This window comes from Oenanthe melanoleuca, chromosome 13 (assembly GCF_029582105.1).
Source record: "Oenanthe melanoleuca isolate GR-GAL-2019-014 chromosome 13, OMel1.0, whole genome shotgun sequence".
Taxonomy (NCBI): Eukaryota; Metazoa; Chordata; class Aves; order Passeriformes; family Muscicapidae; genus Oenanthe; species Oenanthe melanoleuca.
This window is the reverse complement of record NC_079347.1, coordinates 7667790-7687002: the sequence shown is the minus strand read 5'-3', so window position 1 is coordinate 7687002 and position 19213 is coordinate 7667790. Positions and strand designations below refer to the sequence as shown.

The following is a 19213-nucleotide window of genomic DNA, read 5'->3' as shown; positions in this document are numbered from 1 at the left end:
GGGAGGTCTCAGGAACCTACAGCAGCTTGGGGCAGGTTCTGTCAGCTCTGCAAAGGTTTGTGTGGCACCTCAGCATCCTTCAGCATCTGGTGCCACTTATGTTATCCCAGTCATGAGGCTGAAGGAGCCACTGATGCCTCCAGGAGCTGAATTTGCAGTTTGCACAGAGATCACCAGTGTTAATATGGGATGATACAGAATGGTTTGAGTTCTTGACAACTTTTGAAACTCTGCTGTTGAAAAAATACAATATTTAACCTGCTACTAGGTAGGAAAGAAATTAATGGTACCTTGTCTCTCAGGGGTTTATTTTTAGAGGAATTCATCTTACTCCATTTCACTGGTAAATTAATCTGTTCATTGGGTTCTTGGGTAGAAGACAGACATTGCTTGGCTGTTGCCTGCTTAATTATACCCTGTAATTTTGATTGACAGTGGAATATGCATTGAAAAGCAGCTGGAAGTATCTGTCAGCTAATTTAGAAACTGGTGAGGAATCTCCGCCTCCTGCAGTAGCTGCTTGCTGTGCTAACCTAGGCCAAGTGAGAGGTTGGTGGATGGTTGGGGGGCAAAAGCAAGCAGTTGAAAATTAGATGTTTAAATGTGCCACAGCTACTTTCAGCAAACACTGGGCTCCCACTCAAAACCTGAGGGTTAAGCATGAAGAGCTTGTGTTTCTGTGTAAGGCATTAATTGGGATTTCTCTCTGCTGGAGTGCCTGTGAGGATGCTTTTGCTGTGCTAACTTGAGATTCTTGGAGTGTGTTTGGCTTTTATGTGTGGCTTCTCTAACTGATGCTCAGTATCTCAGTAAATTGTGTGAGACTCCAAATCATGGAGGTAAAGGACTTCCAGGGAATTTGGGGGGTATAATGTGGGAATGGGGGGAAATAGAATGAACAGATTTCTTTGGAAGGTGTGAGCTGTAAAAGGAAAAATACTGAACATTAAAGATAATGTGTGAAGTTTGAAGCCATTAAAGTGGGAGGCAGTTTGTGCAGGGACAGGCTGGTGCTTTCAGGGCCATGTGCAGGTATGTGGTGTTTGCTTTGTCTTCATCCCCCATTTTTCTGTCCATGTTCTGCTGCTCCTGCATCACTGCTCTGCCTCCTCTTCATCACCAGTGTGTGGGGAGAAAGAGAATGAAGGGGCTGTCAAAACTGGGATATTTTTGCCAGCAGCCTCCATCTCCTTATTCTGGGAGTTTCATCCCAGGACAGCCTTGCCAGTGGTGAATCCAGGGCAATTTTGCATTTTTCTATGTTTGCTGAGGAGCCAGGAGCCAGTGACTGGTGAGAGATCACCAGATGGAAATTGAAAGCTGGGGAGATCCTGGTGAATGTCACCAGCTGAGCAGACTTGCCCAGGCCAAGGTCCTGGAAGCAGTGAGCCCTTCTTTGGTCAGCATTATTCCCAAGTTTGTTGCCAAAGGGGAGAAGGAGTGTGTTTGGGATTTTTGGGATTTGGGATTTTGGAACTGTTGGGATGCTGTCAGCAGGTCTGGTGCAGCAAGGAAAGGAGGATGTGGGCCATGGGGACAGCCTGGGGACAGTGCCATGAGCTGCTCTTTGCAGCCAAATCACAGCTCTAGCTCTGACTGCAGCTCTGCTTTTCACAACTTTGAAATGGGCATAAAGTGCCATACAAAATAAGCAGGATTCCCCATTCAAAATAAAGAGTGTGGCTTACCAAGTGATTTAAAAAACTGTTCTTTCAGAAATGTCTGTGCAACATGACTTGACTGATTTACCTTATAATGGCTCAAAGCCAAGAACATAATGAAATTGTGAGCAGAAGAAATTACTCTAGTGCTTTTCCCCTTTTGCTATCTGCTGATTTATTGGAAATGCCTTTCATTCAAATAACTGTCCTGTTAACCCACATGCTGCCAGAACCCCAGGAAAGGAAAGAAAGGCAAAACAGAGGCAGTGACTGCTGTGTAAGAGAAGAGAGCAAAAGCTTAAGCATTGTTGCACTGTGGGTTTGCAATTTTGGAGGTGGAGAGAAAAAAAAAAAGGTTTATGTTTTCAAGCATAACTGTTATCTGGGAAGCTGGAAGCTTAAAAGCCCAATGGATAGCTAATAAAAATTTTGTGATGGCATGTCTCAGCTTTTCTGACACAGGCTGTTTAAATCCTAGACTTGTATTGCAGTAATATTGAGATATTCCTCCCTGATATTGATTCTCTGCCCAGTTTGGGACTGCCTGTGCATCCTCTCTCTTTGGTTCAGGAACGTTGGGTCTGCATCTTCATGGATAAATTTCCTGAGGATCCACATTAGTGTGGCTTTGTGGTGCCTTGTGGCTGTGATCTCTCAGAAAAAGGGCAGGAGGAGGAGAGGAACTCGGAGGCTTTGCTGTAAAAACTTGTTTCCAGCTCCTGGTGCATCCAGCCCTTCCTGTGAGAGACAGAAAATAAATTGCTGCAGTTGAACATTTTATTTGCACTCACAGAATATTCATCCAAGGAGCAAAGAAAGCACCAGAGGAGTGTGATGAGGGCTCGTTTTCTCTTAGCAAGCCAGTAGGAAATAATGCCAGAATCAGACACGGTGGAAGGTTTTTGACAACATGGAAATTCCAGCTAACCCCATCTCAGTGCAATTCCCCTCACCTTGAATCAACAGCAGCTCCTGGAACTGCTGCAATTCTTTAATCAGTGGCTATTCAGCATGCTGCATCACTGAACCTTCCCTCTGGAGACACAGACCAAGTGTAGCAACTAAAAACCTTTTGTTTCTGCCCTTCTGGAGGAGCAGAAAGAGACAAATACTGACAGAATTTCTGGATAGTGCCTCTGTTAGTTGGGATCTGTAAATACTTCTGAAAACCGTGGAGTTTTTTTGATGGGGGAAAAAATGGGGTAAATTTAATGCAAATAGATGCTGTTGATCTGAATATGTCTAAACAGAAAATTAGATTATTTTCAATTGTCAGAATTTCTGGAATATTTTCCTTAAGAGATATTAGGGACTGAAAGTCTAACAAATCTTGTTAGTTTGGGGTAAATTTAGGCAGAAATTTGGTGTAGGTTGTATGTAAATTTAGGAATAAATGAGGTTCTGTCTGAAAAAACAAACAGATATATAGATAATGTTCTTTTTTATGTGGAAGTGTTCTTGAGCCTCTTAAACTATTAAGGTCCACATTGTGCTTTGCATCATCTTGCAAGAGAAAAATAACGATAGCTCAAAGTTGTGTAGCTAAATATTCTGCCTCAAAATTGTGTTGGAAGGGGAATTTCAGAGATTTTTCTGCAGCTTTGCCAATTAAAAGAAATTATAAATATTTGCATTCATGGATGCCCTGGAGTCCTTTCTCTAAGAAGGAAAGAAAAGGTAGAACATGGTTTGGAATTCAGTGCTTGCTAAGAAAATAAAGACCTGGGGCTGTGCAGAAGCACTTGCTTAATCCCTGTTGTATTTGTTGTTTCTTTGACACTTCTTTCTGCCACTTCCACTGATGTCTGGTAGATGGCATTAGCGTATAACAAATTTCTGAAGTTCTTTTCTTCTTGGAGGGGGTTTATTTTTCATCCATTTTGTAGATAATGCTGTCTTTTTCTGGCTAAGCAGTTTTAAAGCATTTTTTTCCCCTCAGTGTTTCAGTTATGATTTGACTAAATGCTTATATTATTCAACATGCCTTTTTTCCTCCTCCTTGTGCCATATAATTATTATTTCTTCTGCAGGGCATCAATCACTGAGAAAGAAAAACTTGATATCTTCGACTGGCTCTGAATTTAGAAGCTCTGTTATATTGTGCACTGTTTATATGCAGTACCATATTTATTTCATATTCTCCTGGCTGAGAAAGGGGGATGGTGCTCTGAAGGGAGAAGAAAAATTTCTCACACAAAGAGGAAAAAAATGCAGATATTCAGAGTAGTAAATAGAGGGGATTATATGTAGGGTTGAAGATATATTTGACTGCTTTGCAGAGAAAGAAGCTCCATAAATATATTTTGTCTTTTTATTCCACATGAGCATTTTTAGCTAATTTTGTGAACTCCAAGAAAATTAATAGGACTTCTATACAGAGGGGCCATTTTGCCTAGGAAAACAGTCAGTCCTAGGGATTTTCCTCATCTGGACCAGGAGAAGGAAGTTTCATCCACAAGTAAATTTTGGCAACAGGGTTTATGGGTCTGCCAGTAGCTTTATCTTCATCAGTGCTCCCTGGGGAAGACATCTTTTTGTGCTGAGATGTACATATTCATCCTTGCTTTTAGATTCAAGAAGCAGGAAACATTCTGAGCAAATGTTTTGGCTAAAGGATGGTTGAAAGACATTTGGAGCAGTGGGACCCTGCCTTTTTTTTTTTCCCCCACATTCTCCCCACCGTAGAATTATGACTTATTTCCTTCATAAATAACAAGTCTTTGAACAAAAATCACCAGTTCCTTAATTTCTTCCTTCTCAGAACAAGCCAAAGCCTATAATTCTCCAAGCTTTGCATGTGGATAGCAGAAGGGAGAAGTGGAGTGCTGGGGAACAGTTCTGTGGGCACAGTAATGATTTTAAGCAATCCTCAAGAGGTGTCTGTTTATGAAGATGATATTTTCCAGATCAGATGTGCTTGATAGCAAAGGACTGAAACATGATTGAGATATCTTTGAGGTTAATTTTATATAAAGACTATATAAATGCAAAACATGCTAAGCACCAGGTTTTATTGAATCTATCTAATTATGAGCAACTAATCAGCATAATTTTCCTGCATTTTCAACCACATTTCCTTGAGATTGAAGTATTTAAGGCAATTATGAAGAAATGCCAACACCTAATTGTGACCAATTTTATCTTTAAGGAATCCTTAGGTTTGTCTTTATATAGAAATGCAAATAATTTGGGACAGGCAGGGCTAAGCACTCTCTGGGTCCTGGTGTCAGAGGCATGATTGTGGAGCAGACTCACTGCTGTTTATAAGGAGCTGAACAAGTTTCCTGGTACCCAGCTTTCTTTTCTTCCAAGCATGTTTAGAGGTGTTAAGGGCTGCAACGATTCCTTGCTTCAAAGCACAAGGTCAGCTTCACTCAGTGGGTGAGGAAGGTGTGTGGGTGCATTCCTGTCCTTTGCATCCAACAACCTGTAACTCCCAGCATTATGGTGTCCTTTATCTTAAGTGAGCACCACCAAGGCTTCTCCTCAAAAAAGATGGACTAATTTCACATGGGGTCACCATCTGAAACGTGCTGACCTGCAGCAGCAGCATTGCTCTGGTTTCCCAAAGGCTTTTGCAGGTGGAGGTGTCCTTGCTGGGGTTTCTCTGGTGTGTTATTTCCCATCTTTAAGGTGCTCTTCTACTGTTATTTGCAGGCAGGTTGTCTTACAGCTGTTATTGCAGCTCTGCTTGGCCTCTATCATCTCTCCCAATTACTGAAGTGGTGCTGACTGTAGACTGCTCTCCAGCACAGAAACTGCATGTTGTTGTCATGTAGAGTGTTAAAATTCATGGACTGTAGCCCATCTGTTTCTTGCACTTTCTGGCCAGGCCTGTTAACCTTTGGGAGATTTGCTGTCCAGATCTTGCTGCACAATAATAAAAACAGGGCAGTGAGAAGGAGCCCTGCTGGGGGAAGTTTATGTGTTGGGATGATGAACCCATAAAACTGGGTGGCTGTTCCAGACCGTGCTCCCAACACGTGTCCCCACTGCTCCCGTTCAAGCCCAGGAACTCCCTGAGTGATGCAGGCTGGAAGAAAGGCTCAGGCTGTGCTGCTGTGCTGCAGGCAGATCAGTTTAACCTCCCTGTGGCAGTCAGGATGGAGATTTCTGTGCCCCCGTGCTCAGCTGCTCCAGATTGGTGTGATGATGAGGATGATAAATAGCTGTGAGGAGGAAGGAGCCTTTGCCCAGCAGCACTGGTGTGAGCACAGCCCAGTGCTGCTCCTGCCAGGTGCTCTGGAACTGAGAAACAGTTGCTGCAGAATTCACATCTAACCCCAACTGCTACAATGCATTTTTTGTGACTTAAATATCACACTTCTTAAATACATGTGCATATTTTCACAGACAGCTGAGGGTTAATGCTCTGCATTGATTTCTCTTGTGCTGGCCTCTGGTAAGGTGGGGTGTTACAAAAACACCCAGCCATTGATTAGAACCATAGAATCACAGAAACCAGAAGCAAATAAACTTTTTAAAGTTAAAAGACTATAATTATAAATATATCTCTCTGAGGGAGGCATAACATGAAAACTCTTCTACTCTTTGAGAAGCATCCACATAAATTTTTGTCATAACCTGGGCAGAAATGTGGGCAGGTAAAATCCCTCAGTTTTTGGAACATCTCTCTTACCTCCCTGACAGCTACTTTGCCCAAAAAGAAAGTCTGGATGAAAGACAAAAAGCACCTCTTTCTCCTTTCCTCTCCTTGCCCCCTCTCCCTTTGTGATTCTTACTGGATAACATCAAGAAATCCAGGAAGGTATTTTTAGCCTGAGGGAATAGAGAATTTAGGGCAGAAATGATGTTGACATTAATCACAGCAGTGATGAAATTCCACTTCAAAATATAGGAATGTGGCAAGGTTTTCCCTGTGTCCTACTAATGAAAAGAAGATCCTGTTGCTGCCAAACCACAGGATGTTTTTCTCATGCAGGGGAGTCACAAAATGAGCCTCTTATTTTTCTGCTCTGTGGAAATGAGTATTGCAAGAGGAACTTCATTCCTTTCCTCTGCTTCTGCACTGAAGATTTGTGCAGCATGGTGCTGGTAGAGGCTGCTGGGGTCACTGTGCTCACAGGGAATTCAGGACCATAACTACAAGGTTATAGGGTAAAGAGATAGTGCCAGGAACCAGATTGTAGCTGGCTGTGGCAGGGGGGACAGGACATTTGATTCTCTCTTCTTGCTCTTAAGGGAGCAAACATTGCTACAGCCATCCTTAGCACATCTCTTGGGGTCACAGAGATTTGGGAGCAGCAGCAGCAGCCCTCTGTGACATTGCAATGAGGGTTTAACCTCACCAACTGCTGAGCCAGATAAATACTTGGAAGGGGAGAGCAGACCAAGTGCAGATGGTCTCAGCAAGTTGAATTTTGCAGCTTTTATGGATGCTGTTGAACACACAGGAAATCCTCCTAGCCCAGGCTCCAAAACCTGGTTAGGTGTAGGAGAGCACAAGGAATCCTCTCAGAAACTGAGAGGTAATAGCTGCAGAAAGAAAGGGATTTCCCAATGAAATGGCTTTTTACCCTTTGCAGCATCCTGCCAGTAACTGAAGCAGAGATGCTGAGATTGAGAGGCCCTTGAGTGTATCTCTGTAGATAAATCTAGGTCTGGAATTTTTGCACAATGGCCTTTTCATGATCCTTGGAGTACATACCCTCACCAGTATACCTCTGCCATAGTGAGTTCTCTGGCAAAGGTCAGGTGTGATTGCTGACATACAAACATGCTCAAGCAAAATTGTCAAGCCATTGCATCTTTTTTTCCTTCCTTCTGACACAATCTCAGTGTAGCTTAATTTTCTAATCAATTAGCTTTTTAAACCTTCCCCAGTATTCTCTGTTGAAACTCAAAATATGTGAGTATGTGTGTGTTTGTTTATATATCAGCACAATCATTCTTTAATGTGCTACAGCTCCGAGTGTCTGCATTCTGTCAGGAGCTGCTTTATCAACAGCACGTGCCTTAGCACCTCTTGCAGAATATAAGCACAGAGAAACAATTTGCAAAATTTGGCCAATGATTTTCACTATTTTGGTTACCAGATCTGTCTCCTTGCTGCTTATTCCCGAGCAGATGTTGTGCATCAGGTTTTAGAATCACAGAATGATTTGGGTTGGGAGGGACCTTTGAAGGTCATCTGGGCCAAGCCCCCTGCTATGAGCAGGGACATCTTCAACTGGATCAGATTGGTCAAAAACCCTGTCCAGGATGGCCTTGGAAGTTTGCAGGGACCTCTCTGGGCAGCATGTTCTGGTGCCTCAGCACCCTCATTGTGAAAGATGTCTTCAGCTATGTCCAGTGTGATCTGGATTGTTTTAGCCTGATGGGGGGGCATGGGTGGAAGAGGGCAGGAGTTCTCCTTTGGTGAGATACTCTGGAGGAAGGTCACTGCTGCCCATCTCGGGAGTCTCCAGGCTCAGGCACAAGTGCTGCTGTCCAGGATGACACCCCAGAGCTTGTTAAAGCAGATGGCTCTGTCCAGGACTGCTGAGGGGCTGACAGGCTCCTCGTTAGTGTTCTGCAAGAGTCCTGCTAATTGCCTTGAGAAAATACAGATCCGCTGCCTACGGAAATTGTTCTGAGGAGCCAAATTTGGGAGCATTGGGTGGTGTAAAACTTTGTGATATAATAGGATACCTAAGTGTAAGAACAAGCAGAGCTTCTTCCTTGACAGAATAAAAATAGTCAGGGTTGGAAAGGGAAGGGCTGTGTCGAGCACAGGCTGCTGAACAGCTCTGCCTGACCAGAAACTGCTCTGCATCAAATGTAAGACTGGCAAGTCCCTACTCAAAAACTCTCCACTACAACATTCATAGAACAGAAACTGAAATGTTCCCCCAGAAGATGACTGTTGCAGGCTGAGGTTGATGGTGTGTCGTGGCCAGGGCACATATCTAAGAAAAGCTCAGAGAGCTGCTCTGTGCCTTGAACCTAATTTCTGAAAGAACGAAGGCTGAGGCTGCTTAGATAAGAGTAATGAATTTGGATACTGTTAAGACTTTAATAGAAGAACAATTATTGGCCTTGCCAACTGAATATTTGCTTCTATATCTGTATGGAATTAATCTTTGCAGTGGGTTTTTTTTTCTCCTTGAATTTCTTGTGCCAGAGGAATAGCAACCAGGGACATGGCACATCATTTTGCCTGGTGGCACCCATCCTGCTCCCTTGTTGTGCTGCAAATGAAGAGACCCTGTTGTTTGTAAATGAAGACCTTTCTGATTATTGATAAATGACCTCTGGATGGGAAGTATGACACATGCTGGCTGGAAGAACAGGGCTCTGTAATGGTAATATTTCTTGAAATTACAGCCCACGTAGTTTGAGAATTATTCAGGATAATTACATTAATGTTGCCAGAGAAATGAAAAGGAACACTTTCCATTCTACCTATTAACAAGCTCTGCTGGCCTTAAATTATTTCTGAGAAGAGCCTGAAAATGGCTGAAATAATCAAGATAATTACAAAGCAGCAGTTGGGGTAGTGGGGTGGGCTGGGGAAGGTCCTGGCTGTGGCTTTTTTGGCTGACAGGTAAACACTGCTGCAGCTTTTGTGGGGAGCAGAGCTTTTGTGTTGGGAACACTGCAGGCTGCAAACAGGCTCAGGGAGTCTGTGCAGTGGAAGGTGCCTTTGGTGATGACTTTTTACCACTTTGATCCTTGTCTCATAGCAGCAGCAGAGATGTGAATGTTTCTGAGCTCCAGCCCATGAGCAGTAGCTCTCTGAGTCTGGCCTCATAAAAGCTCAGTCCTTCTCCTGAGCTCATGTTGGCCTTGTGCAAGCAGCCCTGACTCCTGCCCTGACCTGCTGTTGCCCAGCTCACCTGTAACACCATGAAACCAGGACTTTCTGTTGTGTTTCCTTTGATTTGTTTATGTTATTGCACTGTTTGCTAAGTCTGGAATGAATAGAAGGGAAAAGTTTAGTAGTTAGATCTAAATAACTCAGTGTCATGGGAATCAAGGTTTCCAGGATCACCTCTGCTGTTGCTGGAGTTTCTCATCTGCATGAAATTTAGAGCATCCTTGGAACACCTGTCTACAAGAGCACCTCTGCCCCTCTTTCTCTTTAGTTTACAAGAATTAGCAGATCTTGTGTCTCATGATCAATCCTGTGTTTATACTTCTTCCTAAAAAGTGGCCATATTTATCTCCTGTGGAGAAACTGGAGCGGTGGGTGAGGATGTAGGGGGATGCAGGCACTGCAGGTCTGGCTGCTTCCAGCACACAGTCATGTTCAAACACACACACACTTCATTTTCTCCCATTTCCTTTTCACTTGTTGGACAAGTCCATCTCAGCCCTGGGAGATTACTCAATGACCTGTGTGCCTTCAGCACTCTCAGCACTTACACAGGGTTTTGCTCTCTGCCACCAAGTCAGGCTCTGACTGCCTGCACACACACACAGGAAGGGTTTTCTCCCTTCACTGGAGCTTTCCACCCCTACAACCACTGCCACTGCCTACAGAATTTTGGGGGATCCCCTCTTTGTCTCATTCCATTGCCCTCCCTCCTCTCTGCATGCTCAGGGCTGGCTGAATCCATCAGGAATGCCAATAGCTGCCTTCCCTCAGCTCTCTGCTCCTAAAATAGTTAACTCTAATCCATCAGCTCCCTTAATTCTGCATTTAAGGAGATGGAGCTGAAATGAGTCTTGGGTTTCTCCCTTTGCACATGGGTACTCGAGAGAGCTCTTAAAAGGCTCCAAGGCTGAGGGCAATTTAAAATAATAATAATTTGGCAGATAATTTCTTTCAGTTGAGACATTTAAAATATTTAAACGTTTATATTTATTGTATTGTGATACTTTGAGAGATTTAATGGATTTTAAAAGAAGTCATTTGGAAGGAAAGCTCAAGCCAAGGGATTGCTTAATTATTTCAGATAGTAAAATTTTCATTTTGACTTCTTCCTCCACTCAAGGTGTGCACACACCTGCATTTACATGCTGATTCTTTCTGCATATTTGGTTTGCCCAGAATTTTTTAGGAAGGTTTGGGGAATACTTGAGCGAGTTCCTGGAAATCTGCACAGCATGAAAATCTCAAGTTTCATTTTGTATGGAAATTATTTGTTCAATGAAATTAATTATGAATATTGATAATTCACCAGTAAGTAATAAAAAAATTTCAGCTGCTTCTAGAAAATCTTGTCCAAAGTCAGGGCAGGTATAAATGGTAGGGAAGGAACTTCCCTTCCTGTCTTTTGTAGGTCTTTTTATAGTGTAGAAATTCATGGATCCAGGTGGATTGGATCTCCTGCACAAAATGGAAGTCCCTATGTGTTGCAGTCTCCAGCTGTAAAGATACTGAAGCTTTGAGGGGGGTTAATTTGTTTTCATCTTCCCAAAGAGCTCCAGTAGGTTTTTTTTAATCCTCATAACCCTGCCAGTTCTGAGGAATAACAGCAGTTACACAGATAGTTATGTCGACATCAACTTAAGGTTTATGCTTGCAAGGTTCATATATTTTTGGTCGTGCTGGCACTAATACAAATGATAGCTCAATAACAGAAAAATAGAACAGTCCCTGAGCCACAGTTCTGATGCTTGAAGTGTCTTTAAACCCTGCACCCAAATGAGAAAGAGATAAAAACAACCTACTCAAAGTGGCTTAGCTTGAAGGAGCATTTTATGTGTTACTTGATGACAAAATAGTGAGGCATTAATGCAGTTTACAGTAAGACACCCCTGAAGTTATCAGTGAGGTTGGTGTGATGTCTGACAGATTTAATGTAAATATTTATAGACTTGGCCTACTAATTATGCCAGTGGAAAAAATGCAGTATTAATGCTGTCACCTCCTCATGTCTCTACCTGCCAGCATGCTGCTAGCTCACATAAATATTCTGAAGATAGAAAGTACATCACATAAACAGAAGAGATCATTTTGGTTTTTAATAAGGGATTAAGTTATCTCCAGCAGCAGTTTCCCGCCTGTGGTCCACAGATGTATGGGAGGCCTGGGGACTATTCCCAAGGGAAAAATGACAAGTAAAGAGAGGGTTTTGTAAGGTTTGTAGGAATCTCCCTCTGTGGAATGATTACAGGGGTATCCACCACCTTTGTCAAATATTCAGGGGTCCACACAGCGAGAAAAAGTTGAAACCCACTGATTAACCATATTTATGTAAAGAAGTGAGTAATCTCAAAGTGCTGTACTGCCATGTTCTAAATGATTGGAATAATGCCTCTGCCAGAGCCAGGCTGCCATAAAAAGTCCTGGACCACAAAGCACTAAAGCATGTGCTTAACTCAAAACACACGGTGATCCACTGAAGTTACTGCCTGTCCCATCCATAACTGGCTTGCTGAATAAAGACCACGGGGAAATTTAAGACAGAAGGCACAGACTGCTATCATCTTGCAAACAGCTCTGCAGATGCCTGATTGTCTTGTACAACTGAAAATCTAATTATGTGAGTCTGCAGTTCATATTTTCCTGTTTCAGCTTATTTATACCAAGAGGCTGGGAAGGTTTTCGGCGCCTTTGGTTGCAGCTGTTGCTGGTTGCCAACCCAAGGAGTGTTATCATGGCTGTGGCAGCTCCTTGAGGACACTCCCAGCTGCACAGACAGTTCTGATATGTGATCCACAGGCCTGTGGTTTCTGCTCTGGCACAGACTGACTCCTCACAAGCTGTGCAAATAGATGTGAAATGCTGTCACCAGTGGTTCAGTGCGTTGCTTGTCTTTTGTTTGAGACTCTTGCTGACTGAGGCAGGATGACCCTGTTGTTTCATACTGTGCTGTCTTCTGCAAAGTAGCATCATATTCTGGATCCATCCCTGATACCTTGGAGTGGCTACCTAAAACAGAGGGTAGGGAAGATTAAGAGAACAGAAGGCCTTCAACAGGTCAAAAGCTTCTGAGAGGGACTGCACTCAAGATGGTCACGAGTTTTTCATACATGTACAATTGTGGTCCATTTACATATCAGGGGTTAATCCTCCAATTACAGCTTCAGGTAATGAAGTCATATACCCCCAGTTTGCCCTCCCCAATTCACTTTTGTTTAAAATTGTTGAGCCCTGAGACTCTGAGTTTCAGGCTTAGAGAGGAATTAATAAATAAAGGCGAATAAAACAGGAGAGCAGTGACTGACAGGCTGTGCAGTTTTAGAGTTATACACCAAAGCAGTAGAGTATCTGAAAAATATAAAAGCTAAATCCTAAGGCATCATTCCACTGATTTCAGCTTGGAGGGCTGGTCCAGGCTGCCCACACCTGGCCTGTGCATGTGGGCAGCACTGCTGACCCTGTGTGGCTCTGTGCAGGAAGAAGGAAACAGCATTTTGGATGCAGGTGAAGTGCAGGTGAGAGCCACACGTGGTGTGGCCACAGCAGCTCTCACAGCAGCTTGGGTGGATGAACTGCAGCCTTTCCACAGGGGCATCCCACGTGGGTTTTGTGAGATCTCAGTGCTGGTGTGTGGAAGGCAGATCTCACATTGCTGTGGGTGAGTGAGTCCTTGCCATGGACTGAAGGCACAGCCCATGAAGGCAGCAGTGTCCTCTGCCTTCCAGGAGTGCTGGATCAGAGCTCTCCTTACTTCTAATCACCACTGCATTTATCCCTGGTAAACACTTCACCTGCCCACCACACCTCTGCAAACCAAGAACAGAATAACCCCAGAGGAGTGGAGTGCACGGTTTGAAAAGGAGCATTAGGAGAGGAAAATCTCTCTCTCTCTCTTTAAACTGTCTCTTTTCTATATTGTTACCTTGACAACTCTGCTGCTGTGTTTCATCTTTGGTGGGACTCAGCCGTGGTGGATAAGGGGGACATCCATGTGTGCTTCCACATCTACTCCAGCTCTGCTTCCCAGGCACATGCCAGGCACAGGGCATCCCGAGCTGCAGAGCCCACAGCTGCTGCCTTGACCCATGGTGCTGCCTGGAAATGATTACAGACTTTAAGAACTGGGACCCGTTCTGATTAAAGGTATAACATTCTATCTTCTATTTCTTTTCGTTAAGCCAACGCCAGACCGGTGTTAATGCTCTCTAAAAAAGAGGTGCAAGGTGCTTAAAATATTTTGGGTTATAAAGGTTAGGACAGCTGGAAAGCAGAAAGGGATGAAAGTACTCAAAAATAGTTGTAATATTTTTAGTATAAGCAGACACAGGAGTATGTGTCAAGATTAGGATACAGTTCTGATGTGCTGAACTGTGTCTAGAGATGCTAAAAATGTGCTTTCTTTTCTCATAGTTTTAGAAGAGACAGAGGCAAAGGTAAGGGGACAGTAGTGGTGAACTGAAATTTTAATTCCTGTGTTTCCTTGCCTGTTGGGGTTTGGCAAAGCTGGCTGTTCACCTGGGTGCCCATGACCCACTGAACCAGCAAAGCACAGGAGGCAGGGCGAGGTGTTTTCAGTGGGAACGGGATCCCTCCCACCCCGGTTTTCCTTCTCCCAAAGAAAACCTCCACCAACATAATCCCTTTATTCCTTTACACCGAAATGGCAGGGAAGGCAAGGCAGGCGGGGGTGTCTGTCTGAGTGTGTGCAGGGAGAAGGGGGCTTTTAATGCACAGCACATGTGTTTTCAATTGCTCTCTGGAGCCAGCCCAGTAGCTGTAACTTGGCCTGACAAAGCCTTATTGAAGTACAGACAGTGTGGTTTCAAAGCAGTTAGAAAAAGAAGGGGAATGCTGTTCAGGAAATTCTTCAGGCATGGGCAGGGACTTGGCTGCAGTTCTGCTGCTGGAAAATCTGACAAGGGCAGCTCATGAGCACAGGCCAGGCCTCGTGCTGCTCCCAAGGCTGAGCTGCATCCTCCCCAGGCTGCTGCACGCTCCGGGCGCCCATCCATGGCCAGGGCACAGGTAAGAGCTGCCCTGCTCCTCCCTGCCTCTGCACAGGGGCTTCTTGCTTTCAGACCGCTGCTTACAGCAAAAAAAACAGTCAGGAATGGGAAGTTGTGGCTTGTTTGCCACAGGGTTGGGAGCAGCCTGAGGCTGGGTGGTGGTTTCTGGCTAAATTTGTGTGGATAGTAAAGCTGCAGGCAAAGCAACGCCCGCGCCGCGTCTCTGGCTGAGGGAATGCTGCACCCAAAAAAATCCCCAACTTCATCATTTTGGGGAGTTAGTACGTGGATAACCTGAGGCTACTGAAAGGTTGGCTCTGGACCATGTGTCACTCAGATATCTGGATGAAAAATGCGACTCAGTCACAGTAAATACATTTATAAGTGCATTGTATTGTAGTTGTTTAATGAGTTGAAATGTTTGTCTGGGGGTTGTTTGCCAATTCCTGGTACAGCGAGCTTGTGAAGAGAGGCAGCAACTCAGTAATAATCATTGCCTTGTGATTTGTCTGCGTATTTTTTTTTTTCCTGTATTTTATAAAGCACGAGCAAACTGCAACAGACAGCACGGTCAGAAGCCACGTAGAGAAGATTAGAAGGGAAAACATTAATTTAGGGCTGTTCTCTCTGCAACTTCTCTTCCGATTTGCGTTTCTTTCCCCAAATAACTGAAGAAACATTTATGATGAAAAGCTCACTCCCTCTTTAGGGACCTGCCAGATTTAGGCAATGTTCTCTCATCCTTTTAGTTGCAGCATTAAAGCTTGTCTTGCCTTTGCAGAGATATCAGCACCTTATATGGCAGGCTTGGGCTCGGGATTCGTCAAGGGATGGAGGTGTCAGGAGGAGTCGCCTTGTGTTGCCTCACAAACTTCCTCTGCCACTGCCTCTGCCTCGCCTTTTCAGAGCAGAGTTATTGCATGTGTTGAAAATGCTTTTTAGCTGTGTTTTATGGTGGTGGTGGTGCATTTTTTTTTCTTTTCAACAAGGAATGAATTCAGGGTATCAAATTATACAGTGGGACGGTGCTGAGAATCTCTGGTTCATGGGAGCAAACACACGGTTTGCTTTGCCTGCATCGCTCATTTTTGGCAACCCAAAAATTCAGGGACAAGGGGAGCTTCCCCACCAAAGGGCAACAGATCCAGAACGTGGCAGGACCAGCCAATGGTGCTGCTGGAGAGTGTTAATTTTGTTTGAGCCAAGTGAAGGCTCTGGGTTTGAGTGTGGGAAGGGCATCCCACAGGAGACACAGATGCACTGTGGCTTCCTGGAGGCTGATGGGGGCAAAGGGAATGAGAGGAAGCACAGAGGTGAGCTGTGAAAGGGGGAGACACATGAGGGAAATAGAGAGGCTTGATAAGCTCAAAATTAGCTTTGCATAAAACACACCTGTAGTGAAAATGCTGTGTTAAATGAAGGTCTTATATAATCTGGAACTTCTTGAGCCTTCACTGCCTGCCATCTTATCCTGCAGACTTGCAGCTCCATTGCTTTTCTCAGCAGCTGTTAGTTTAGACAACCAGTCAGCCCATTCTTTTCTTCACTGCTAGTTATATGCTTATTTAAAAAAAAATTAAATAAAACTCAAGTTCCTGCCTCTGATCATGAAGCATCCCACCTCCCAAATCTGATTGTCAGCACTGAAGAGCCAGAGATATAAAGAGGCTGGAAAATGTCCATCTCAGTCAGCAGCAGCCAGGGCCATGGGAGCTGTCAGTAAGTTCCTCACTCAGGATCTTTCCTCCCTAACTTTGGCAGCTCCTCCTGAGCCTCCTCAGTGACCTTTGTGCAGCTCCACCTGGGTCAGGCATTCAAGCTTTGAATCCAGGAGGACTGAAGAATGTGTGCATGTGTGGGCAGAGTGGAGAGAGCTTCTTGATTTTGGAAGCAAGTAGAGAGGAGAGCCATTAGCACACCCTAATGTGTGTGTCCCTTCTCCTGGCCCTTCCCAGCAGCAAACCAGAAAGAGAGTCTGTGCAAAAGAACAAATGGATTAGCACAGAAGGCACATCATGTGGAGGGAGGATGGAAGTTGCAGCAGAACAAGTTTTAACTTGTGTGAGCTGGATCACTGCAGAGACTGCACTCTGGATCCTGGCACATGCTCAAGCCTGGTTGGGTTCCAGCCGTATAAATCCATATTACCATCCTGCTTTGCACATTCCCACAAGCCATATCTCTTTTCTGGGTGCTGAGTGTGTTGGGGCAGGAGTCTGCACAGTGTCACCTCCTGTGGCTCACTTTCTGATGTGAGCTCAGTTGATGATATCCCTCTTGCTGTTCCCAGAGCCTCCTGCAGTCACAGCTGCTGCTGCCTGTTTTAGTGTAGTTCTCGTATTTGTGCATCCTGCTTTGAGACACTGGTGGGAAAGAGCTTTTCTAAACTTGGCACGGATGGACAGAGGCTTGTGAGAGCTTCACATCATCTGGGTGGTGCAAAGGAGAAGCAGTGTGTGAATGCAGCAAAGCTGGTGTGGTGTTTGCATGCAGCGTGAATTTATTGCCACAAATCGTGGGGCATTTTGTGGAAGACATTCTCTGTTGATTGGCTTGATACATAAAAGAACTCACTGCAGAGACTCTTTCTTCCTTGCTAGCTTTCCATTTTCTTCTTAATTATGAAAAAAATGTACTGAGACAAGCTGACTATCAAGTAAAAAGTGTAAGATTTGGAAGAGACTGTCATAAAGAAAGCAGATGTGTTTCTGTTCTTCTCAGAGAAGACAGCAATAGTGACATCACATTGCTCATGGATCCTTGCAGCCTAATAAAATATCACTTTTGGCTTAGGAAATACAACTCAGAGATGGAGCTGCCTGTTACTTTAGCTTGTTCTGGCAAATTCTAATAGGTTTAGAGTTTTACTCTGAGTGCTCTTTGAATGCAGAGAAGGGACAGGACAGTCCCATTGTTCAGTTTTGATTGAGTCCATCTGCTCCAAGCTATTGGTTTGTAAACTGAGGTTCTTGCAGTGCACTTATCCTCCAGCCCATTTGTTGTCAAAGTGCTGCCAGCCCAAACAGCTGGGGAAATTACAAGAGCTTTCAGGATGTTAAAGGTGAGGAGTAGCCTGGAGCATTGAGGGATCTCAGTGAGGTGCTCTAGCAGGATGAATCCCCAAGGTCTCCCCAGCTGCCTGTGCTGAGTCCAACTTCCACAAGATGCAAGAGGAGAGAGAGAGAGGTGTTTTCCAGTGGACTGGGCAGTATGCCCTGATGGAGTACAGATCAAAATAAGCTTGTAGATGTGCTTATGTTTGCCAGAATCAGACCAGATGTTTGACTAGTACTACTTGTGGTGTACCCCACTGAAAGAGACTACTCACAAAAGTAAAGAACACTCCTTAGGATGTTTTCCTTTTACTTTCTGTCTCTCTGTCCATCACACAGCAGTGATACTGAGAAAGGGGCATCGGGTGGTGATGGTGTCCCCAACTCAAGGAAGAGCTGCTCCTCATATGGAGGGATGGGCACTGTTGGCAGAAACAGAGGGGCAAGCAGAGAGCAAACATTTCAGCTTTGGAGGCACCAATAACAGTCACAGAGGCCAGGTTCATGGCTTGGATGGAGAAAAGTTCTATGAGATTTAACTATACCAGCAAATATTTCATCCCATGGGCTGTTCCCCAATACTCAGCCCTTGCTGGCCATGCTGCAATTGAGAAGTCATTTTCCAGAGCCTGATCCTTTTTATGGAGACCCAGGTTGTGGTCTGACCCATGTGAAGGGCCATAAATCAATTTTGGGTCATGCTGCTGGTGGATTAATGGACCTGGGGGTGTCAAACTTGAGAGAGTTTTATGGGGAGCAAAGACTCAAAATGTCTTGTTGATAGATGGCTCAAAACACTCTTCTTCACACCAGGTTTTGTTCTCAGTCACGCTCCAGAAATGTCTGTTCTTTTGAACCCAGTGGATACTGTGCACTTAAAAGCCAGAGAAATTAAAGAGGATGAATCTGCAGAGCATTTACAGCTAGTGAATACAAGTACAATGCCTTCCAGTGATACGGCAGACAGCACCTCTGAAGGTTTTTAGGTCTTTTTTTTCCCCCTCATTTCAGCCCAAAAGAAAAGGTTTTTGTTTCAGAAAACAAAGAGAAAGAGAAGAGGATGTTGGTGATATGGACACAAAGAGAGGGCAGATGTGGGAGATGTAGGTGCAGGACCTGAGGGAATTTGAGCCCCTTTCTCATCTCTGGGAACATGTTCCCATCACTGTGCTTTGGGTCAGCCTGGGGTCAGGTGCTCCTGGTTTTTCTGATGAGGCTGTTCCACCTCAGCTGTAGGCAGGCAGGCTGGAGGGGAGGTGCTGTGTTGGCTGTGCAAGGCTTGGGGTGTTCCTGCTGCACTGAGCTGACTCCATGAGCTCCAGGACATTTCCAGCAGCAGATTTCAAGAGGCCCCATAAGACAGAAGCTGCTTTCCCAGATTGCACCTCTTGAAATTGTTCTGTTACTAAACATACATCCTTCAAGTGCTGATCAAAGAAACCCCCACGGCAGAGAAGCATTATTGATTCCTTATGTAATGCCTCACCCTACTCATGGCTCTCCCTGAGCCTGCAAAGGCAGCGTGGCCAGGAGGGTTTCAGTGCCAGTGTCTGTGTGGGAAAGGTGTTAATTCATCCCTGTGCATGTAAAACACTGTTCTGCCTGAGGAATTGTTAATGAGGGCTGCACACCCTGCGTGAGGAACTTACTGCCGAGAAGGACTTGGTGGAAGCAGCAATG

General features: G+C 44.5%; 1 protein-coding gene across 4 annotated transcripts in view; it reads left to right on the top strand.

The window, feature by feature from the left end:
• Positions 1–19213, top strand: part of SGCD (sarcoglycan delta) — a 304125-nt gene that overhangs the window by 158957 nt on the left and 125955 nt on the right. For 2 of the 4 annotated variants that reach the window (XM_056502477.1, XM_056502480.1), the window contains exon 1: positions 14419–14499. The exons of the other annotated variants lie outside the window; for them this stretch is intronic. In XM_056502477.1, the coding sequence (XP_056358452.1) occupies positions 14485–14499 (15 nt within the window). In that variant the 5' untranslated portion in view covers positions 14419–14484. Of the gene's footprint in view, positions 1–14418; positions 14500–19213 lie in introns of those variants that run through there. 4 annotated transcript variants of the gene reach the window in all.